The sequence below is a fragment of the Oncorhynchus clarkii genome, chromosome 20 (genome assembly GCF_045791955.1).
Source record: "Oncorhynchus clarkii lewisi isolate Uvic-CL-2024 chromosome 20, UVic_Ocla_1.0, whole genome shotgun sequence".
Taxonomy (NCBI): Eukaryota; Metazoa; Chordata; class Actinopteri; order Salmoniformes; family Salmonidae; genus Oncorhynchus; species Oncorhynchus clarkii.
The window spans coordinates 4,242,239-4,267,211 of NC_092166.1; the positions used below are offsets into that span (position 1 = coordinate 4,242,239).

Consider the following 24,973-nt stretch of genomic DNA (forward strand, 5'->3'; position numbering starts at 1 on the left):
GTAATGCTTGGTGTGTGTGTGTGTGTCTGTCACTATGTATGCTTGGTGTGTGTGTGTCTGTCACTATGTATGCTTGGTGTGTGTGTGTGTGTGTCTGTCACTATGTATGCTTGGTGTGTGTGTGTGTGTGTCTGTCACTATGTATGCTTGGTGTGTGTGTGTGTGTCTGTCACTATGTATGCTTGGTGTGTGTGTGTGTGTGTCTGTCACTATGTATGCTTGGTGTGTGTGTGTGTGTCTGTCACTATGTATGCTTGGTGTGTGTGTCTGTCACTATGTATGCTTGGTGTGTGTGTCTGTCACTATGTATGCTTGGTGTGTGTGTGTGTCTGTCACTATGTATGCTTGGTGTGTGTGTGTGTGTCTGTCACTATGTATGCTTGGTGTGTGTGTGTGTCTGTCACTATGTATGCTTGGTGTGTGTGTGTGTCACTATGTATGCTTGGTGTGTGTGTGTCACTATGTATGCTTGGTGTGTGTGTGTCACTATGTATGCTTGGTGTGTGTGTGTGTAACAGTCTGTCCTTACGAGTGTGGCCCAGCCTCTAGCTTCCAGTCCCTCTGGCTCTGCGTGTCGGCGTCTCCCTGGATGCTGCCCGGGGCGGCGGCGGCGGGGGACAGCGTTCTGCGCTGGCTGTGCATCGTGTTCCAGTGGCGCTTCAGGTCGGACGCTTTGATGAACGCCTTTTCACAGGAGCCGCAGTTGAAGGGCCTCTCCCCTCGGTGCTGCCGCTCGTGGTCTCGCAGGTGGGACTTGTGCTTGAAGGCCTTTTCACACATCTGGCATCCGAAGGGTCTCTCGTTGCTGTGGACCCTCTCGTGCCGCTTTAAGTCGGGCCCTCGTATGAACGCCTTGCCACAGACCAGGCAGCGGTGCGGTTTAAAGCCCGTGTGGATCTTCAGGTGCTCTTTGAGGTGGGCCTGGGTGGTAAAGGTTTTGGGGCACACCTCGCAAGCGAACGGACGGTGGGCCAGGTGGGACTTGTCTTTCTTGGGGCCGTCTCCGCCTGGTTTCATTCCCGGGTGGATGCCGTCAGAGCGGTGGCCGTACAGCAGGTAGTCAAGCTTCATATCGCTGGAGGAGGAGGACGAGGAGGTCCAGCCGTGGGCGCTGTGGGGGTCTTTAGACATGTTCCCGCCAAAGTGAGGAGGGACCCCGTGAGGCCCTCCAGAGCCCATGGCCTCCATCCCTCCATCGTAGAAGCTGTTCTTTCTCACCTCCTCCATGGCCAGCTCTTTGAGGATGGCGTCCTGGGCTCTCATACCGTCCCCTGGCGCCTGGTTCTCACGACTCGGCTTCATGTTGGGCTCACGTTTCTGCGAACACAGGTTGTCGAGGAACGTGATCCCCAGGACCTGTCCGGATGACATCATGAGGTTGATGTCCTTTTTGCGGACGGCGAGCCTGGCGGTGTACATGTAATTGAGGACCTCCTCGAAGATGTCTGAACGGATGAAGTCGAGCTCCACGATGGAGTTGTCCACATCGTTCTGTTTTTTAAACAGCTTCTTGAAGTAGATGCTGCAGGCGGCCAGGACACAGCGGTGAGCTCTGAACTCAACGTTTTCCACCACAACCACAACGTCACAGTGGTCCCCTTCCATCCTCTGCTGGTTCAACATCTTCAGGAAACTGGTCTTGTGATCATAGTCAATGTATTTCAGGAATTCACCCATGATTGCAGGTTTATTTAGGGATATTTATCTGTTGAAAAAAAGAGTCAAGTGTTGAAAGGGTCAATTAAAAAGGTGTCTGATTGTTTTTTTTACAATAACTGGGACAGGTGTCGTTTCCAGAGTTAAAAACCCCCAGCTGCTGTGTCTGAAAGTCAACAATAGCAGTGTTTCTAATTAATATCGATTAGTTCGCACATCCGCAGACAATCTCATCAGTGTCTGTCGAAAAACAACAACAATATAGTCACATCAAATAGAAAACTCCTGACTCGGTGGGCTGTTGTTTCCTGGTGTTTTAATCCACAGCTGAGCGTCGAGACAATAACAGAATGCGGTCAAGCAGAAATCCGATGGAAAAATACACGACGAAGTTATATCGATAAATGCAGGTATCGACAAAAAACATCTAATTCATAAAATAGAAATTATGCCACTAACAAATGGCTTACAGTGATGTTTCACATCCAGAGGTGGAAAAAGAAGGTATTTCTGCGCCCTTGCGTGCCAGTTATTTCTGCTGATACTGTTTAACCTTACAAATGTTTCACATTTCAGTGCGCCCAGCCATTTTGCTCAGCAAGCCTCCATTTCAAGGTTTTCCTTAACTTTTATCCACTTTACAACACAAAATAGAACATTTCACATTGTTCGACGTGTCGATTAAACGTGAAAATATACGATTTCCCCCCCCTTCGAGAATAACAAATTGTCGAGAGACAGAATAAACAGCATTACGCGTTTCACGAATCCCCTTTTTCTGGTGTTGTCACGCAAGGCTGCAGTCGACGACGCGCGGGTCACTGCTAGATAGTATACACTTTATGTCAAATTAACGTCAAAAGTTAAAAATAAAATAATTTAAAAAATCTATTTTAGCTACCCGTAACCCTTTTTCATAACATTAACCTAATTCTCCTAACCCGGTACGTTAATTATCCTAAACTACTGGGTATATTCTCCTAACCTGTTATGAAATTTTTTGACATAAACTGTATCCCGTCTAGTAAAATCCCAACGACAGGAGCCTTGCCTTGTCTTTCTTCCTCTTCCTCCTCTTGTTGTGGTCGTCGGCGCTCAGAGTGGGTGACTCTAGTGTTGCTGCCATCTATAGGACTGGAGATGAATTACAGCAGGACAGGCAGCCTTTAGTCTACTATACTATAGCAATGGATTTTACCCTAATATGACCTAATTTAGATAATTATGTAAGTCACCCAATAACCCACTCTCAGAAAGGCCAATAACCAAATAACACTTATTCATAAAGCCCTTCTTACATCAGCTGATATCTCAAAGTGCTGTACAGAAACCCAGCATAAAAACCCAAACAGCAAGCAATGCAGGTGTAGAAGCACGGTGGCTAGGAAAAAACTCCCTAGAAAGGCCAGAACCTAGGAAGAAACCTAGAGAGGAACCAGGCTATGTGGGGTGGCCAGTCCTCTTCTGGCTGTGCCGGGTGGAGATTATAACAGAACATGGCCAAGATGTTCAAATGTTCATAAATGACCAGGATGGTCAAATAATAATAATCACAGTAGTTGTCGAGGGTGCAACAGGTCAGCACCTCCAGGAGTAAATGTCAGTTGGCTTTTCGTAGCCGATCACAAACCCACCGCCAGAAAGGATAAAAAACCAAATGGTAAACTTTCAAGTATCTTCTTGTTTAGGATACAATGTGACTTGGGCTCCCCGATTTACTCCCATAAATACCAAGATGGGGCTGCCAGGGCCTGAGGTTTAAGCATCTGAACAGCTAACCGATCGCTGCAGCTGTACATAGCCTATCTGTAAATAGCCCACCCAATCTACCTACCTCATCCCCATACTGTTTTATTTACTTTTCTGCTCTTTTGCACAACAGTATTTCTACTTGCACAGCATCATCTGCACATCTATCACTCGAGTGTTAATTTGCTAAATTGTAATTACTTTGCCACTATTGGCCTATTTACTGCCTTACCTTCTTTCTTCATTTGCACACACTGTATATAAACTTTTTCTATTGTATTATTGACTGTATGTTTTGTTTACTCCATGTGTAACTCTGTGTCAAACTACTTTGCTTTATCTTGGCCAGAGGTCACAGTTGTAAATGAGAACTTGTTCTCAACTGGCCTACCTGGTTAAATAAAGGTGAACTGGCCTACCTGGTTAAATAAAGGTGAACTGGCCTACCTGGTTAAATAAAGGTGATCTGGCCTACCTGGTTAAATAAAGGTGATCTGGCCTACCTGGTTAAATAAAGGTGATCTGGCCTACCTGGTTAAATAAAAGTGATCTGGCCTACCTGGTTAAATAAAGGTGATCTGGCCTACCTGGTTAAATAAAGGTGATCTGGCCTACCTGGTTAAATAAAGGTGATCTGGCCTACCTGGTTAAATAAAGGTGAACTGGCCTACCTGGTTAAATAAAGGTGATCTGGCCTACCTGGGTAAATAAAGGTGATCTGGCCTACCTGGTTAAATAAAGGTGAACTGGCCTACCTGGTTAAATAAAGGTGAACTGGCCTACCTGGTTAAATAAAGGTGATCTGGCCTACCTGGTTAAATAAAGGTGATCTGGCCTACCTGGTTAAATAAAGGTGATCTGGCCTACCTGGTTAAATAAAAGTGATCTGGCCTACCTGGTTAAATAAAGGTGATCTGGCCTACCTGGTTAAATAAAGGTGATCTGGCCTACCTGGTTAAATAAAGGTGATCTGGCCTACCTGGTTAAATAAAGGTGAACTGGCCTACCTGGTTAAATAAAGGTGATCTGGCCTACCTGGGTAAATAAAGGTGATCTGGCCTACCTGGTTAAATAAAGGTGAACTGGCCTACCTGGTTAAATAAAGGTGATCTGGCCTACCTGGTTAAATAAAGGTGAACTGGCCTACCTGGTTAAATAAAGGTGATCTGGCCTACCTGGTTAAATAAAGGTGAACTGGCCTACCTGGTTAAATAAAGGTGATCTGGCCTACCTGGTTAAATAAAGGTGAACTGGCCTACCTGGTTAAATAAAGGTGAACTGGCCTACCTGGTTAAATAAAGGTGATCTGGCCTACCTGGTTAAATAAAGGTGAACTGGCCTACCTGGTTTAAATAAAGGTGATCTGGCCTACCTGGTTAAATAAAGGTGATCTGGCCTACCTGGTTAAATAAAGGTGAACTGGCCTACCTGGTTAAATAAAGGCGATCTGGCCTACCTGGTTAAATAAAGGTGAACTGGCCTACCTGGTTAAATAAAGGTGATCTGGCCTACCTGGTTAAATAAAGGTGAACTGGCCTGTCTGGTTAAATAAAGGTGATCTGGCCTACCTGGTTAAATAAAGGTGATCTGGCCTACCTGGTTAAATAAAGGTGATCTGGCCTCCCTGGTTAAATAAAGGTGATCTGGCCTACCTGGTTAAATAAAGGTGAACTGGCCTACCTGGTTAAATAAAGGTGAACTGGCCTACCTGGTTAAATAAAGGTGAACTGGCCTACCTGGTTAAATAAAGGTGATCTGGCCTACCTGGTTAAATAAAGGTGATCTGGCCTCCCTGGTTAAATAAAGGTGATCTGGCCTACCTGGTTAAATAAAGGTGATCTGGCCTACCTGGTTAAATAAAGGTGATCTGGCCTACCTGGTTAAATAAAGGTGAACTGGCCTACCTGGTTAAATAAAGGTGAACTGGCCTACCTGGTTAAATAAAGGTGATCTGGCCTACCTGGTTAAATAAAGGTGAACTGGCCTACCTGGTTAAATAAAGGTGATCTGGCCTACCTGGTTAAATAAAGGTGATCTGGCCTACCTGGTTAAATAAAGGTGATCTGGCCTACCTGGTTAAATAAAGGTGATCTGGCCTACCTGGTTAAATAAAGGTGATCTGGCCTACCTGATTAAATAAAGGTGATCTGGCCTACCTGGTTAAATAAAGGTGAACTGGCCTACCTGGTTAAATAAAGGTGATCTGGCCTACCTGGTTAAATAAAGGTGAACTGGCCTACCTGGTTAAATAAAGGTGAACTGGCCTACCTGGTTAAATAAAGGTGATCTGGCCTACCTGGTTAAATAAAGGTGAACTGGCCTACCTGGTTTAAATAAAGGTGATCTGGCCTACCTGGTTAAATAAAGGTGATCTGGCCTACCTGGTTAAATAAAGGTGAACTGGCCTACCTGGTTAAATAAAGGCGATCTGGCCTACCTGGTTAAATAAAGGTGAACTGGCCTACCTGGTTAAATAAAGGTGATCTGGCCTACCTGGTTAAATAAAGGTGAACTGGCCTGTCTGGTTAAATAAAGGTGATCTGGCCTACCTGGTTAAATAAAGGTGATCTGGCCTACCTGGTTAAATAAAGGTGATCTGGCCTCCCTGGTTAAATAAAGGTGATCTGGCCTACCTGGTTAAATAAAGGTGAACTGGCCTACCTGGTTAAATAAAGGTGAACTGGCCTACCTGGTTAAATAAAGGTGAACTGGCCTACCTGGTTAAATAAAGGTGATCTGGCCTACCTGGTTAAATAAAGGTGATCTGGCCTCCCTGGTTAAATAAAGGTGATCTGGCCTACCTGGTTAAATAAAGGTGATCTGGCCTACCTGGTTAAATAAAGGTGATCTGGCCTACCTGGTTAAATAAAGGTGAACTGGCCTACCTGGTTAAATAAAGGTGAACTGGCCTACCTGGTTAAATAAAGGTGATCTGGCCTACCTGGTTAAATAAAGGTGAACTGGCCTACCTGGTTAAATAAAGGTGATCTGGCCTACCTGGTTAAATAAAGGTGATCTGGCCTACCTGGTTAAATAAAGGTGATCTGGCCTACCTGGTTAAATAAAGGTGATCTGGCCTACCTGGTTAAATAAAGGTGATCTGGCCTACCTGATTAAATAAAGGTGATCTGGCCTACCTGGTTAAATAAAGGTGATCTGGCCTACCTGGTTAAATAAAGGTGATCTGGTCTACCTGGTTAAATAAAGGTGAACTGGCCTACCTGGTTAAATAAAGGTGAACTGGCCTACCTGGTTAAATAAAGGTGAACTGGCCTACCTGGTTAAATAAAGGTGATCTGGCCTACCTGGTTAAATAAAGGTGAACTGGCCTACCTGGTTAAATAAAGGTGATCTAGTAACCAGGAGTGGTATGGTGTTGATATTGTGTTTATGTAAGCAAAAAGAGCGTGATTTGTAACTTGTAAAATTATCGACACATGAAGTGGACAGCTTTGATTTTCGGAGCAGTACACCGGTAAAAAGGGTTATCTCTGTCGTCCCGGGTGGAAATTGGTAATCAATATCTTAGGATAAAACATTCCAGGACTAGTTAAAGCACGTCTCTTGACCCGTAACGGAGAATGAGGGGAAAAAAATAGCAAACTTTATCTGTATTAGTGATGTCTGATGAGTATTTACATTATTTTCTATGTAAAGTTTGGGATATATAAAGATACGCTGTTAAGAGCGTTCGTGCAAAACCCGATGCAGAAAAGTGTAAAAAGTTTTCAGACCGAAGGAATATATTAGTGAAGAGTCTGTGAATGTAAAATGTTGCAACTGTGGCGAGGATCATATTGCCGAATTCCCCGAGTGCCCTGTTAGGGTGAAATAAATTGAAGGGTCAAGGATCAGGGCTGTAAAGCAATTCTACTATGTGGAGGCGGTTCGGGGAGTTGAAGGGGTCAGAGGCCACAGTGTTGAAGAAGAAGATGCATCACAACCAGTTGCAAATGTTATACGTCAATCAAGCGATCTGCATTCACTTATTGTAAAGAGGGTGGATTTTTGTAGCGTTTATAGCCACAAGTGTCCAAGAGGTCGGACATCATATCTGCAGCCGAGAAGTTGTTTTGGGGGGCCTCCAAGACTTCACGACAGAAGCACTGCAATGACTTCTGTCCCCAGAAACTGCCCCGCCGTCACAGGATCCTTCTGAACCGGACCTGAGTAGAATGGTGTTAGAAAAGCTGATTTAGTTCAATTTAAATTTAGTTATTGGTAGTTTATGGATATATACAGTACTAGACAAAAGTTTGCCATGAGTGTGCAAAGCAGTCATCAAGGCAAAGGGAGGCTACTTTGAAGAAACTCAAATATTAAATATTTGATTTGTCTATTAACACTTTTTTGGTTACTACATGATTCCATATGTGTTATTTCATAGTTTTAATGTCTTCACTATTATTCTATTTGTAAGAATAAAGAAAACCCCTTGAATGAGAAGGTGTGTCCAAACTTTTAACTGGTACTGTATATATATATATATATATATATATATATATATATATATATATATATATATATATATGATTTGTTTTGCCCTGCATTACTTCATGTTTATTATCCACCTTTATACCATAGAAGAAGATGGCGCCACAGAACAATGAGTTCGTAAAAAAAACAAAAAACATGACTAATTCTGCTGTTGTGTTTTTGTTTTTTTTACACTGATCTTAACTTTATACGTAGATAATTTCTCCGCAGTCATTTCCTATGATCGAAAACAGCTCCTGGAGATTAGAACAGCGATCACTTACCTCGATTTGGATGATAAATTCTACTTCAACGAGTCTGCAGCGCAGACTTACTCTGGACCCTGATCCCAGGGACTCGAACAGAGGGCAGACGAGTCGTTATCCTGACTAGACTGTGTTGCTGTGTAAATAAACCGCATCTACCCTCCGTTCTGTTTCTGTTGACGAACATACAGTCCCGTGTTGTAGTACTGGATACGGGTCTAGGTCTCTAGTCCAGTCTTCAGACCACATTTTGAGTGTCTCGGTGTCAGATACATTTGTAGGATACTCGGTCTTGGGACAGTGGGGAATAATTTATTTCCAAGACCAGCAGACTAAAAAAAAACTCATAATTATCCGCTTCTATTCAGTAAGCCATGAAACCGCGCTTCTTCGACCAGACCAAATATATACACTTCTTTCTGGAAATGTGAATACCTGAAGTCTTTATCTCGATTAGAGGCCTTAAGTGTGTGACATGTTCTTGATGCTGAAAGGACAGTAATACCAACGCACTGATGTAGGAGGGTCTTTTTTTTTGTAAAATCACAAAAGAGCCAGTGGTGGAGTAGAGGTGTATAGCTGTTTCAATACATATACTCACTTCCCCACTGATGCTTATATCAAAGTAGTGTAGTGGAGGCCATACGCAGGTATGTGCTGTTTCAGTACATATACTCACTTCCCCACTGTTGCTTATATCAAAGTAGTGTAGTGGAGGTATAGGACTTATCAATGATTTAGTACAACGAGAAATCATGCACAAAGTAGCCTACACAATCGCAAAGCACATGAAATAGACTATATATACACAAAATTATGTGGACATCCCTTCAAATTTGTGGATTCGGCTATTTCAGCCACACCCGTTGCTGACAGGTGTATAAAATCGAGCACACAGACATGCGATCTCCTTAGACAAACATTGGCGGTAGAATGGCCTCACTGAAGACCTCAGTAACACCGTCATAGGATGCTACTTTTCCAACAAGTCAGTGTGTCAAATTTCTGCCCTGCTAGAGCTGCCCCGGTGAACTGTAAGTGCTGTTATTGTGAAATGGAAACGTCTAGGAGCAACAACGGCTCAGCCACGAAGTAGTAGGCGAGTAGTGTGTAAAAATCCTGTCCTCAGTTGCAACACTCTCTACCGAGAACCAAACAGCCTCTGGAAGCAACGTCAGCACAAGAACTGTTCGTCAGGAGCTTCATGAAATGGGTTTCCATGGCCGATTAGCCACACACAAGCCTAAGATCACCATGCGCAATGCCCAGCGTCGACTGGAGTGGTGTAAAGCTCACCGCCATTGGACTCTGGAGCAGTGGAAACACGTTCTCTGGAGTGATGAATCACACTTCACCATCTGGCAGTTTGATGGACGATTCTGAGTTTGGCGGATGCCAGGAGAATACTACCTGCTGCAATGCATAGTACCAACTGTAAAGTTAGGTGGAGGAGGAATAATGTTCTGGGGCTGTTTTTCATGGTTCAGACTAGGTCACTTTGTACCAGTGAAGGAAAACCTTAACTCTACAGCATACAATGACATTGTAGATGATTCTGTGCACCCAACTTTGTGGCAACAGTTTGGGGAAGGCCCTTTCCTGTTTCAGCATGACAATGCCTCCGTGCACAAAGCGAGGTCCATACAGAAATGGTTTGTCGGAGATCGGCATGGAATAAATTGACTGGCCTGTACAAAGCCCTGGCCTCAACCCTAGTGAACACCTTTAGGATGAATTGGAAAGCTGACTGTGAGCCAGGCCTAAATCACCTAACGTCAGTGTCCGACCTCACTAATGCTCTTGTGGCTGAATGGAAGCAAGTCCCCGCAGCAATGTTCCAACATCTAGTGGAAAGTCTTCCAGGAAGAGTGGAGGCTGTTACTGGGGAGGGACCAACTCCATATTAATGCCCATGATTTCGGAATGAGATATTCAACAAGGTGTCCACATACTTTTGGTCATGTAGCGCATCTTCATGTGCACACAGCCTAGTTTCAGCACTATATAATGTGCAGGCAGTAACTCAGCTCTCAACCGGTTTTGGTTTAGAAAAATAAAAATGTAATTGGTAGCCATTTGGGGACGTAGCAAAGACGTTTCAACTTAGGCAACAATGGGTACGCAAACCAGGTATTGAAAATAAGTTTAGTCCTAAGTCTTGATTAGTAGGCTATTTGTGTGATGTTCAATGGAATCATGTGCCGTTTGCATCAGGGGTATAGGCATGAGTGGACCTGGGTGGACACAGGCACACCTACTGGAGAACCAGGTTCTGCCAGGCACACCCAATCAGATTGAGCAAAAACTTCTCTAGCCACCACTGCATAGGGCTGATGGACAGATATCAGTCACACACATCATAATGTTAAAGGATAAGTAGTCTATCAACTCAATAATAAGCCAGTAGAGCCCAATCATAAGAATACAACAAAGACAACCATTATGCTAAGTATTAACCCAATCAACATTTCCCAATCGAACCTATTACTTCCCATTGCAAAAAAAAAACATTTCCCATTTAGCACACAAAGTCACTGGTGACCTAAAGTTGATATAGAACAATGTCTCACACAAGATATTTTTCAAAAGAGATGGCTAACAACAGGAAGCGCGCTGCAGTAAAAACACAATTCCACTGATCATTTGAGAAACATAACTTCTTGTTGAAAGTTATTCTTGAAAAAGGGAAGAAGCTAACAAATTAGCAACAACATCCTCTTCGATAACACCTGCGGCAGCCACTGAAAATTAGCCTACAACAAAAACATTGCTAGCTAGACCTTGGGAGACGACTGCCAGCTAGACCTTGGGAAACGACTGCCAGCTAGACCTTGGGAAACGACTGCCAGCTAGACCTTGGGAAACGACTGCTAGCTAGACCTTGGGAAACGACTGCTAGCTAGACCTTGGGAAATGACTGCCAGCTAGACCTTGGGAAACGACTGCCAGCTAGACCTTGGGAAACGACTGCCAGCTAGACCTTGGGAAACGACTGCCAGCTAGACCTTGGGAAACGACTGCTAGCTAGACCTTGGGAAACGACTGCCAGCTAGACCTTGGGAAACGACTGCTAGCTAGACCTTGGGAAACGACTGCTAGCTAGACCTTGGGAAACGACTGCTAGCTAGACCTTGGGAAACGACTGCCAGCTAGACCTTGGGAAACGACTGCCAGCTAGACCTTGGGAAACGACTGCTAGCTAGACCTTGGGAAACGACTGCTAGCTATTGCGCGGAGGTTTCCAGTCAAAACTGTCCCACCCATTATAAGTCAAAATGTGATTGGTTGATCACACTCATCATTGAAAATAATAATCTAATTAGAATTATTATTATTTTATAAATCGTTAGCCCTTCTCTGAAGGTGTAGAAGGCCCTCATTGTTCCCCACTGTGTTTGGTTAGCCCTTCTCTGAAGGTGTAGAAGGCCCTTATTGTTCCCCACTGTGTTTGGTTAGCCCTTATCTGAAGGTGTAGAAGGCCCTCTTTGTTCCCCACTGTGTTTGGTTAGCCCTTCTCTGAAGGTGTAGAAGGCCCTCTTTGTTCCCCACTGTGTTTGGTTAGCCCTTCTCTGAAGGTGTAGAAGGCCCTCATTGTTCCCCACTGTGTTTGGTTAGCCCTTCTCTGAAGGTGTAGAAGGCCCTCATTGTTCCCCACTGTGTTTGGTTAGCCCTTATCTGAAGGTTTAGAAGGCCCTCATTGTTCTCCACTGTGTTTGGTTAGCCCTTCTCTGAAGGTGTAGAAGGCCCTCATTGTTCTCCACTGTGTTTGGTTAGCCCTTCTCTGAAGGTGTAGAAGGCCCTCATTGTTCCCCACTGTGTTTAGAAGGCCCTCATTGTTCTCCACTGTGTTTGGGTTAGTAATAATTTGCAACACAGATTTTTTTTTTTGTCGATTGGTCGATTTGATGGGTACCCCATGTACAGTGGATTCAGGAAGTACTCAGAGCCCTGGACTTTTCCCCCACATTGTTTTTGTATATATCCATTGTTGGGAAGGTAAGAATGTCACTGTTAGTCTACACACCTGTTGTTTATGAAGCATGTGACAAATACAATTTGATTAAAAAAAAAACCATTTTTCTGAATTGGGCATTTAATCAATCCAGCACGTGGCAAACATTGGACAATGTCTGAGGGCCATTTCTGCATTATATGTTATTAGCCTACAATATTGGATAGTAAATTAATGTACTGAAATTCTAGATTTTCCAGATGTACATAATCAACATATATTTTTTACAAAGAGGTAAGTAGTTCATTACATCCACTGAAGACAAGAGACAAGCTTCAGAATAATATAATCAATATTTTATTCAAAAAGGAGAGAAAAAACAATCACAATAATATGCATTTGCCACTTCGTATGATTCCACGTTCTGTTGGTGCTGGGAACATCCTGATATATAGTTATATATTGATGATACTGGCTCTGGGGTGAAGTTTACCTTTAGGTACCGATCTAGGATCAGCTTAGATCAGCCTTTTGGGGACCGAGTGGCGCAGAGGTCTAAGGGAGGCGTCACTACAGACCCGGGTCTGTATCACATCGGGCTGTGATCGGGAGTCCCAGCGTCGTCTGGGTTTGTGGAAGGGTTTAGCTGGGGTAGGCCATCATTGTGAATAAGATGTTTTTTCTTTCTTAAATTGACTTGCCAAGTACAATAAAGGTTATATTCAAAATTAGACCCCCCCCCCCAATCCCAACCTTAGCTATAGTAGGGAAAATGCAAAACTGACCCAAGATCAGTGTCTAGAAGCAACTATGATACTGGTAGAACAGAACTATTACGGCTTCTGAGACATTCACCTGATTGACTGACAGATCAGATCAAATACTTGTCTTTGGATGAGTCACAAATAGCACCATATCCCCTTTATAGTGAATCCCATATGGCTCTGGTCAAAAGTAGTGCACTATATAGAGGATAGGGTGCTATTTCAGACCAAAATATGTTCATCTGGACAGAGCAGTCCTGTTAGTTTGAGTCCTGGGCCTTTCAGTCAGTCACACACAGCATTGTGGGAACTGTAGTCCAGCCATTAATTAATACAGAGGAGAATGTATACCATTTGTGTCCGTTTGCAGATAGATCACAACAATACAAGTAAAACCCACATCGAGACATTGTCTCAAACATAGCCTGGGCACAAACTATGTAACCCCCCCATCTAGAAAGTGTTTTTAAAAACAGACTGTCAACCGTCTCAAATATAGCCTGGGTGCCAGTCGGATAGTGCCATCATGCCATCTCCATGTTGGTTAGTGGCCACGAGGACAAACCGATCTGGGACACAGGCTATTTTGAAATATGCTACAATGTTTGAATAAAGAATACGGACAAAATGTTCAGACAAAAAAAAAAATACAACACAACATGAATAAAATAATTTGTTGCTGAATATAGACGATATAATCTGCCTTTGTTTGCAGTTGCTGTTGCCCAGGACAACACATACAGGACTTTGTTGTAAAAGTGGATTTAAAAATGTATTTCTATCTGAGACGATGGGAGTGGTGGAGTGAAGTGAGGCGGCATGGAGGTCGGCACTTCTACCATCTACTAAGTCATTAGAATAATAATATTGTTTGTGTGCTCTAATAGGTCACATAAAGCCTAACAGCAGTTTAACTTCTTTTTTTTCTTCTCTCGGAGTGATGGATTTTCATTTCATAAATAAAATAAAGAACGTTGACCCCCCCCCCCCCCAAAAAAAAGGTTGTTTATAATATAATCTTAAATAGATAGCAAGACGGTGAATGAAATCCACCTGCCTGTTGTAGAGTTCAGCGAGAGTTCAAGTGATTTAATAACCTGTTTGTTTATTATCTCACAGTAAATCTTGATCATTTTATTTTTCTTATAATAAATTGCGGCATTCTGCTCATGCAAATATATATATATATTTTTTTATAATGACGGATGGGACTGACGATAGGCATAAAACTTAACTACCTCTTTTTGACTTTAATCTTCCGTTGACATCACAATTTAGGCAGTAAAGCCAAGGTAAGCACATGGGAGCTCAGATTAGGAACGGGACCATAGAGAGCGCAGAGCATAGAATTAGAATCTATTATGCCATCATTGACTTGAACGGGGAAGCCCGCTCTATAGATTGTATTTCTATAGAACACGACTGTCTGTAGAACAATAGGCTGGCCTGTGTAGTCTCCACTGTAGTTTTACAACAGGCCCAGCAGGCAGGCACAGTAATGCAATGAAACCCATCATGACGTTGGGAGTTGGATGCTGGAGGTTTGAGGGGAGTCCTTCCACCAGGGGATTTATAAACGGTCCTGGGCTTTACTCCTAAAAGAGAAAGAACGTTGGTTAGTGAATTTCCACTCATTTGGAACAACATAGGAAACGGCACACTAAGGGAGGCAGAAGTCGTCAGTCATGTAAATGACAGTGAAAACTTAACGCAGAGCAGGACATTGGAATTGCAAGGCATCCACAGATCATTTTTAGGTCCAGTTTCCTGGACATAGAATAAGCCTTAATCCTGGACTAAAAAAACGTTATCTGTATCTCTGAAAGCCCTTTGTGGATCCAGGACTAAATTAAATATGTGTCTGAGATGCATCACAATAACAGAGAGTAACAGCATGGAGAGTAGCACGAACAGAGCTGAGGACAAGGCCACGGAGACCTCACAGAGCCGAGGGCAAGGTCACAGAGACCTCACAGAGCTGAGGACAAGGCCACGGAGACCTCACAGAGCTGAGGGCAAGGCCACGGAGACCTCACAGAGCCGAGGGCAAGGTCACAGAGACCTCACAGAGCTGAGGGCAAGGCCACGGAGACCTCACAGAGCTGAGGGCAAGGTCACAGAGACATCACAGAGCCGAGGGCAAGGTCACAGTGACCTCACAGAGCCGAGGGCAAGGTCACAGAGACCTCACAGAGCTGAGGACAAGGCCACGGAGACCTCACAGAGCTGAGGACAAGGTCACGGAGACCTCACAGAGCCGAGGGCACGGCCATGGAGACCTCACAGAGCCGAGGGCAAGGCCATGGAGTTATGACAGTCTCATCATTGGTCATGCACGCACACAGCTGTAGCAGATAGCTGCACACACACACACACACACACACACACACACACACACACACACACACACACACACACACACACACACACACACACACACACACACACACACACACACACACACACACACACACACACACACACACACACACACACACACACACACACCTCTGCAGTGCTGTAGCATGTGAGTTATAGTTTAACTCAGAAGAAATAACACCCGGAAAAACCTAGAGGACTTAAAGTAATGTAGGACAAAGGCCATCGTCAAATCTTAAACCTTTACAGTCGTAGCCATAAATATATGGGTTGAAAATGGCGGATTTGGGCACTAATAAACACCTAAAATGGAAAGCTGTGGCTGTACAGTAATATGCTATACATGATGTTAGAGCTCTGGCTCTGCGCTTCACAGCTCTGCTATACATTATGTCAGAGCTCTGGCTCTGCTATACATGATGTCAGAGCTCTGGCTCTGCTATACATGATGTCAGAGCTCTGGCTCTGCTATACATGATGTCAGAGCTCTGGCTCTGCTATACATGATGTCAGAGCTCTGGCTCTGCTATACATGATGTCAGAGCTCTGGCTCTGCTATACATGATGTCAGAGCTCTGGCTCTGCTATACATGATGTCAGAGCTCTGGCTCTGCTATACATGATGTCAGAGCTCTGGCTCTGCTATACATGATGTCAGAGCTCTGGCTTTGCTATACATGATGTCAGAGCTCTGGCTCTGCTATACATGATGTTAGAGCTCTGGCTCTGCTATACATGATGTCAGAGCTCTGGCTCTGCTATACATGATGTTAGAGCTCTGGCTCTGCTATACATGATGTTAGAGCTCTGGCTCCGTTCTAAAGTTGAGCAAAATGGCCACTTTTGTCGTTGTCTAAATGAGGGAAATGCTGTAAATGAAGAGGACTCGATGTCATTTGAAAGATGAGATGATTAGGATTGTAATAAATAGCGTTTTGACGTCATACATGCAAACCAAACACCTGTGAGTCCATATTTTCATATCATAAAACTCATGATCGTGTTTATAGTTGATGTTACAAGATGACATGGCGTCATACCATTGGTTGTTCTGAACAGAATGAGCCTATTTTTTTTTGGTCTATTGTGAAGAAAATTCTGGATTGTCTAAACAACAACAGTACAGAGTCTTGCGAAGGTATTCACCCCCCTTGGCATTTTTCCTATTTTGTTGCCTCACAACCAGGAATTAAAATAGATTTTTTGGGGGGTTTGTATCATTTGATTTACACCACATGGAAGATGCAAAATATATACATGTTTGTGAAACAAACAAGAAAGACAACAAAAAACCAGACTATTCACCCCCCCCAAAGTCAATACTTTGTAGAGCCACCGTTTGCAGCAATTACAGCTTGTGGTATTTCTCTATAAGCTTGGCACATCTAGCCACTGGAATTCCCTATTTATCACCATCCATCATTCCTTCAATTCTGACCGTTTTCCTGACGATTAAAAACATCCCCACAGCAGGATGCTGCCACCACCATGCTTCACTGTGGGGATGGTGTTCTCGGGGTGGTGAGCGTGTTCTCGGGTGGTGAGGGGTATTGGGGTTGTGCCAGACATAGCATTTTTCTTGATGGCCAAAAACATCCATTGTAGTCTCATCTGACCAGACTACCTTCTTCCATATGTTTGGGGAGTCTCCCACATGCCTTTTGGCAAACACCAAACATGTTTGCTTATATTTTTCTGGCCACTTTTGCGTAAAGCCCAGCTCTGTGGAGTGTACGACTTAAAGTGGTCCTATGGACAGATACTCCAATTGTTGCCTCTCTGATTAATGCCCTCCTTGCCTGGTCGGTGAGTTTTGGTGGGCGGCCCTCTCTTGGTAGGTTTGTTGTGGTGCCATATTCTTTCCATTTTTTAATAATGGATTTAATGGTGCTCCGTGGGATGTTCAAAGTTCTGGATATTTTTTTATAGTCCAACCCTGAACTGTACTTCTTCACAAATTTGTCCCTGACCTGTTTGGAGAGCTCCTTGGTCTTCATGGTGCTGCTTGCTTAGTGGTGTTGCAGACTCAGGTTTTTCAGAACAGGTGTATATATACTGAGATCATGTGACAGATCATGTGACACTTAAATAAAGTACACCTGTGTACAATCTAACTAATTGTGTGACTTCTGAAGGAAATTGGTTGCACCAGATCTTATTTAGGGGCATCACAGCAAATAACAACATTTTTTCATTTCACTTCACCAATTTTGGACTATTTTGTGTATGTCCATTACATGAAATCCAGATGAAAATCAATTTAAATGACAGGTTGTAATGCAACAAAATAGGAAAAACATCAAGGGGGAATGAATACTTTTGCGAGGCACTGTAATTGTGTGATGACGAGGATGAAGGGCTGTGTTCCAAACAAAACAACTACAAGTGTACTTGCTCTAGTTCCTCAATGACACAGCTAGGAGAGCTAAAAAAAAATACTAGTAGTTGGAGGATCCGTCCTTGAGTCATAAAACTGCATTGAAATGACTTGGAAATGACTCACAGAAAGAGAGTCGTGTGTCCACTTGGAGACTCCAGTTAGTCCTCTCCCTCAAACCCTTGTCGTCATTTTTGTTTTGTTTTATATTTTACCTACCCCACATTGTCCAGGAATATTCTTACGTTACTGAATGTATCACAGTATATTCAGATGCTGTGAAAAGTACAGTAAGTGTAACATTCACATCAAATCAACAGTGTGATGTTTGGATTCAGTCTGGTCAGGTGAACTGTTGAGTCCTCACCTTTTTTGGTCTAATTATTTCCCCATTTATCTCCAAACTGTTCTCTTTCAATTGTTACCATTGTTATTGCATTTGCTTTTATAGTTCTTCTGTTAGAAACGTTTCAATTTAGCCCTATCCATATAGGCCAATTCCCACGAGTGTAAAGGCTTAAAGAGGCCAACAACATGCCCACTGAATATGTTTTAAAATGACAAAGATGTTTAAATAAAAAGAAAAGATGTGATTCAATTCTTAAACCAGGAGAGGCAGAGTAACATGAAGGAGTGGGAAGGGGGACCGCCATAGAGCTTCTATTCCATCATACAAGCAACCAACACCATGCAGGTCAACCAATCAGAATCCACCAAAAAAAAAAAAACAGTAGAAGCTAGACTAGACATGCCAGAATACTGAAACACAACAACAGTTTGCACACTGTGGAACGTTCAGATATAAACATATTACACAGAACAAGCATGCATCTCTGACATGTAGAGTGAGGAATCATGCCGGCTCTATTCACTACATTTCTATCTGTAGCGTTCCATGTGTTTAACCCTCTTGAAACCCCAACCCTTCCCGTGTGTTTTGCAGTTATGTTGACGTGGCAACCAGAGAGCACGCAGGGAGCAGCACAACTCACTCCTCTGACCTAGATACAACAGATTGGACCTGCCTCTGTCTACAAACACATGACAGGAAGTAGTGAAATCTAGGCTCTTTATGATGACAACACTTCCTCATTTTAGAAGCTTTGAAGAGGTTGGTCAATAACATGATTTTGTTTGGATGAGTTTACAGATCCGATTCAGATAGATACATTTAATTAATCTACTAATTAATAATCAATCGGACTGATTTATTTGCAAGTTTGTGAGGCATATCGAAACTAGTGTATCCAGGTTAGAGCTGAGTCCACACAGACGAGTTACTTAGCAGACCTGACATGCAGCTCTAGCTAGAACTACAGCGCTAGAACTACAGCGCTAGAACTACAGCTACAGCACTAGAACTACAGCACTAGAACTACAGCTACAGCGCTAGAACTACAGCTACAGCGCTAGAACTACAGCGCTAGAACTACAGCTACAGCGCTAGAACTACAGCTACAGCACTAGAACTACAGCGCTAGAACTACAGCTACAGCGCTAGAACTACAGCTACAGCGCTAGAACTAAAGCGCTAGAACTACAGCTACAGCTACAGCACTAAAATTACAGTGCTAGAACTACAGCGCTAGAATTACAGCACTAGAACTACAGCTACAGCACTAGAACTACAGCGCTAGAACTACAGCTACAGCACTAGAACTACAGCGCTAGAACTACAGAGCCAGAACTACAGCGCTAGAACTACAACACTAGAACTACAGCGCTAGAACTACAGCTACAGCGCTAGAACTACAGCGCTAGAACTACAGCTACAGCGCTAGAACTACAGCGCTAGAACTACAGCTACAGCGCTAGAACTACAGCTACAGCGCTAGAACTACAACTACAGCGCTAGAACTACAGCGCTAGAACTACAGCACTAGAACTACAGCTACAGAACTACAGCTACAGCGCTAGAACTACAGCTACAGCACTAGAACTACAGATACAGCACTAGAACTACAGATACAGCACTAGAACTACAGCACTAGGACTACAGCACTAGGACTACAGCACTAGAACTACAGATACAGCACTAGAATTACAGCACTAGGACTATAGCTACAGCACTAGAACTACAGCGCTAGAACTACAGCACTAGGACTACAGCTACAGCACTAGAACTACAGCACTAGAACTACAGCTACAGCACTAGAACCACAGCGCTAGAACTACAGCGCTAGAACTACAGCAATAGAACTACAACTACATCGCCAGAACTACAGCTACAGCACTAGTACAACCACAGCGCTAGAACTACAGCTACAGCACTAGAACTACAACTACAGCGCTAGGACTACAACTACAGCACTAGAACTACAACACTACAACTACAGCGCTAGGACTACAACTACAGCGCTAGAACTACAACTACAGCACTAGGACTACAACTACAGTCCTAGAACTACAGCTACAGCGCTAGAACTACAGCTACAGCGCTAGTACTACTAGCTTTGTTATAGGGAAACTATTATATACATGTCCTGTGTGCATACATTAGCTGAGCGTTTCCAATGTATTTCACACTGTCTGCAAGTGGAAAACTCCTCCTGGAAGGACAGTTGATAGAGTTATAATGTCTAGATGTAGGATGAGGAGGTTGGTGAGGATGTGTAGTAAGTAGCCTGTTAGTATTTCAGAAGCAAGACTCAGTGCCAGTAAGAGACGTGCTGATGATGATGGGGGGAAGCAGGAGCATGCCGAGGAGAGATGGAGGAAGATGAGTGGACTAGCTTCCAAGCCCAGCCCAGCTGACCACAAACGAACCATACCACGACCACATACGGTGGTCTCCTTACCTGGGTCAGTCCTCTCCCTCAGGTGTGATCTCTGTCTCTTTATGAACCACTACTTTGGTCACTGACATGTCAGGGTGCTGCTCTTTGGCCTCCTTTATGGCCTGGGCCAGAGCCTGGTGGTGCAATACCATACCAATACCAGGAGAGGGAGACAGAGAGGGGGAAGGAGGGACGGGAGGGCGGTGGGTAGGAGGGAGGTGGGTAGGAGGGAGGTGGGGATGAGGGACGGGAGGGAGGGAAGTGGGACGGGAGGGAGGTGGGTAGGAGGGAGGTGGGTAGGAGGGAGGTGGGTAGGAGGGAAGAGGTGGGTAGGGTGGGAGAGACGGGAGGAGGGACGGGGGGAGAAGAGACGGAGGGAAGAGGGACAGAAGGGAGGTGGGTAGGAGGGATGAGGGACGGGAGGGAGGAGGTGGGTAGGAGGGAGGTGGGTAGGAGGGAGGTGGGTAGGAGGGAGGAGGTGGGTAGGGTGGGAGAGACGGGAGGAGGGACGGGGGGAGAAGAGACGGAGGGAAGAGGGACAGAAGGGAGGAGGTGGGTAGGAGGGATGAGGGACGGGAGGGAGGTGGGTAGGAGGGATGAGGGACGGGAGGGAGTGGTAGTCAGTGAGTGTGTCTAGCATGACTACTTGTTACTGGGTAACCTACTGGTTAGTAGTAGTCTACTACACTAGTTACATCAACCAGAAAAATTCAAGTGAGATAACATCACACAGTAAAATACATCCATATTATACTCAAGTCATTATTGTCACTTTATAGGTGAGAGAGGAAGTTCATATCTTCTCCAGATTCATGACACATTTTGTAATCCTCATCTGTATACTTTCAAAATAATCAATTGATTATCAAAATAATCAATAATCAAAATAATCAATAAATTAAGACAGAAAGAAAGAAAAGGTGATTAAGAAAGAAAGTGACCTGATCATGGTCGATATCTCCTGCTTCTCCTGTAATGACAATCCTCTTCTCTATCCTGGTCTCAGAGATCCCTCCTTTCACAGTCTGACAGCAGAACGGATTGATAGAGGGGACAGAACGTTATGAAGACAAACAGAAGGGATTGATAGGGGACAGAACGTTATGAAGAAAAGCAGAAGGGATTGATAGAGGACAGAACGTTATGAAGACAAACAGAAGGGATTGATAGAGGGGACAGAACGTTATGAAGACAAACAGAAGGGATTGATAGAGGACAGAACGTTATGAAGACAAACAGAAGGGATTGATAGAGGACAGAACGTTATGAAGACAAACAGAAGGGATTGATAGAGGGGACAGAACGTTATGAAGACAAACAGAAGGGATTGATAGAGGGGACAGAACGTTATGAAGACAAACAGAAGGGATTGATAGAGGGGACAGAACGTTATGAAGACAAACAGAAGGGATTGATAGAGGGGACAGAACGTTATGAAGACAAACAGAAGGGATTGATAGAGGACAGAACGTTATGAAGACAAACAGAAGGGATTGATAGAGGACAGAACGTTATGAAGACAAACAGAAGGGATTGATAGAGGACAGAACGTTATGAAGACAAACAGAAGGGATTGATAGAGGGGACAGAACGTTATGAAGACAAACAGAAGGGATTGATAGAGGATAGAACGTTATGAAGACAAACAGAAGGGATTGATAGAGGGGACAGAACGTTATGAAGAAAAGCAGAAGGGATTGATAGAGGGGACAGAACGTTATGAAGACAAACAGAAGGGATTGATAGAGGGGACAGAACGTTATGAAGACAAACAGAAGGGATTGATAGAGGACAGAACGTTATGAAGACAAACAGAAGGGATTGATAGAGGGGACAGAACGTTATGAAGAAAAGCAGAAGGGATTGATAGAGGGGACAGAACGTTATGAAGACAAACAGAAGGGATTGATAGAGGGGACAGAACGTTATGAAGACAAACAGAAGGGATTGATAGAGGACAGAACGTTATGAAGACAAACAGAAGGGATTGATAGAGGACAGAACGTTATGAAGACAAACAGAAGGGATTGATAGAGGACAGAACGTTATGAAGACAAACAGAAGGGATTGATAGAGGATAGAACGTTATGAAGACAAACAGAAGGGATTGATAGAGGACAGAACGTTATGAAGACAAACAGAAGGGATTGATAGAGGGGACAGAACGTTATGAAGACAAACAGAAGGGATTGATAGAGGGGACAGAACGTTATGAAGACAAACAGAAGGGATTGATAGAGGGGACAGAACGTTATGAAGACAAACAGAAGGGATTGATAGAGGACAGAACGTTATGAAGACAAACAGAAGGGATTGATAGAGGACAGAACGTTATGAAGACAAACAGAAGGGATTGATAGAGGATAGAACGTTATGAAGACAAACAGAAGGGATTGATAGAGGGGACAGAACGTTATGAAGACAAACAGAAGGGATTGATAGAGGGGACAGAACGTTATGAAGACAAACAGAAGGGATTGATAGAGGACAGAACGTTATGAAGACAAACAGAAGGGATTGATAGGGGACAGAACGTTATGAAGACAAACAGAAGGGATTGATAGAGGACAGAACGTTATGAAGACAAACAGAAGGGATTGATAGAGGGGACAGAACGTTATGAAGACAAACAGAAGGGATTGATAGAGGGGACAGAACGTTATGAAGACAAACAGAAGGGATTGATAGAGGACAGAACGTTATGAAGACAAACAGAAGGGATTGATAGAGGACAGAACGTTATGAAGACAAACAGAAGGGATTGATAGGGGACAGAACGTTATGAAGACAAACAGAAGGGATTGATAGAGGACAGAACGTTATGAAGACAAACAGAAGGGATTGATAGAGGGGACAGAACGTTATGAAGACAAACAGAAGGGATTGATAGAGGACAGAACGTTATGAAGAAAAGCAGAAGGGATTGATAGAGGGGACAGAACGTTATGAAGACAAACAGAAGGGATTGATAGAGGACAGAACGTTATGAAGACAAGCAGAAGGGATTGATAGAGGGGACAGAACGTTATGAAGACAAACAGAAGGGATTGATAGAGGACAGAACGTTATGAAGACAAACAGAAGGGATTGATAGAGGACAGAACGTTATGAAGACAAACAGAAGGGATTGATAGAGGGGACAGAACGTTATGAAGACAAACAGAAGGGATTGATGGAGGATAGAACGTTATGAAGACAAACAGAAGGGATTGATAGAGGATAGAACGTTATGAAGACAAACAGAAGGGATTGATAGAGGGGACAGAACGTTATGAAGACAAACAGAAGGGATTGATAGAGGGGACAGAACGTTATGAAGACAAACAGAAGGGATTGATAGAGGGGACAGAACGTTATGAAGACAAACAGAAGGGATTGATAGAGGACAGAACGTTATGAAGAAAATAAAACTGTTATTTTAGCTGATAGCATGAAGGACAACGAGAAAAGAGATTCAGCAAACTGAAGGAGCCACTGAAGTTCAATAGAAGTTTATAATGGGTTATGGTTAGAGACTCAGTGGTAATTAGTTTATAATGGGTTATGGTTAGAGACTCAGTGGTAATTCGTTTATAATGGGTTATGGTTAGAGACTCAGAGGTCAAAAAGGGTCAGCTGATGAAATGACCCCTGACCTTAGTGATGTGCGTGGTCGTGGTGGTGCTGGTGGTCTCCGAGGTGACGGTCTGTGCGCTCATCAGAACACCGGGTTCCACATCGCCGTTGTAGTCACCCTGTCAGAAGTCACGTGACAAAACTCAAAATGAGTGGAAAGGAAAGGGAGGGACTACCTGAACAAGGAAGAAACTCTCACTGTTGCTTTCCTTTTCTCCTCTTCTTCTTCTTACGTCGCTGCCCTAATGAACGCACCTCTGAAGACTCGTACGTGATGGTTTTAGTCTCCGTGTGGACAACAGGTACCTCCTTGGTGGTCGACTCCACTGCTGGCACAGCCTCGGGTTTCTGGGAGATAACGGGAACAGAGGGAGAAGACATGAGAAGGGATGACAGGGGAACACAGGAAGGCAGAACCCTCAACATTAATAGTAGTATCAATACTCGACAGTTCCATCTGCCATTTAGGAACTTGTGTGTGTGTGTGTGTGTGTGTGTGTTTTGCTAACAAACACAATGGAATCAAGACAAACACAATGGAATCAAGACAAACGCATGCCAGAATGGAGAACCTGAACAGAGAACAACACCATGAGCTAAACCAATAAAACACATAATATCCCTAGTCAGAGGAAGTAAAGTACAACCTATCAAACGTCCCTATAGATATGTCCCTATGGAAACGGCCCTATGGAAACGGCCCTATAGATATGTCCCTATGGAAACGGCCCTATAGATATGTCCCTATGGAAACGGCCCTATGGAAACGGCCCTATAGATATGTCCCTATGGAAACGGCCCTATAGATATGTCCCTATGGAAACGGCCCTATAGATACGTCCCTATGGAAACGTCCCTATGGAAACGTCCCTATAGATATGTCCCTATGGAAACGGCCCTATGGAAACGGCCCTATGGAAACGGCCCTATGGAAACGGCCCTATGGAAACGGCCCTATAGAT

General features: G+C 43.8%; 2 protein-coding genes across 8 annotated transcripts in view; both read right to left on the reverse strand.

Annotated features, from left to right (window-relative positions):
• Nucleotides 1-392: 392 nt before the first annotated feature.
• LOC139375786 (zinc finger and BTB domain-containing protein 14-like) lies at nt 393-1,763 on the reverse strand. The gene has a single exon (XM_071117631.1). The coding sequence runs from the start codon at nt 1,675-1,677 to the stop codon at nt 526-528; it is 1,152 nt and encodes a 383-aa protein (XP_070973732.1). The 5' UTR covers nt 1,678-1,763; the 3' UTR covers nt 393-525.
• Nucleotides 1,764-13,276: 11,513 nt separating this feature from the next.
• Nucleotides 13,277-24,973, reverse strand: part of LOC139375787 (band 4.1-like protein 3) — a 66,382-nt gene continuing 54,685 nt past the window's right edge. For 6 of the 7 annotated variants that reach the window (XM_071117638.1, XM_071117636.1, XM_071117635.1 and 3 more), the window contains 5 exons: nt 24,267-24,359; nt 24,032-24,130; nt 21,338-21,421; nt 20,418-20,530; nt 13,277-14,458 (listed from right to left, as the gene is read on the reverse strand). In XM_071117638.1, the coding sequence (XP_070973739.1) occupies nt 20,423-20,530; nt 21,338-21,421; nt 24,032-24,130; nt 24,267-24,359 (384 nt within the window). In that variant the 3' untranslated portion in view covers nt 13,277-14,458; nt 20,418-20,422. The remainder of the gene's footprint in view (nt 14,459-20,417; nt 20,531-21,337; nt 21,422-24,031; nt 24,131-24,266; nt 24,360-24,973) is intronic. The other variant, XM_071117634.1, reaches the window with a different exon arrangement.

Bases quoted from the DNA above. Each gene is read 5' to 3' on its own strand.
- LOC139375786 (XM_071117631.1), bottom strand. From the start codon at position 1,677: ATGGGTGAATTCCTGAAATACATTGACTATGATCACAAGACCAGTTTC.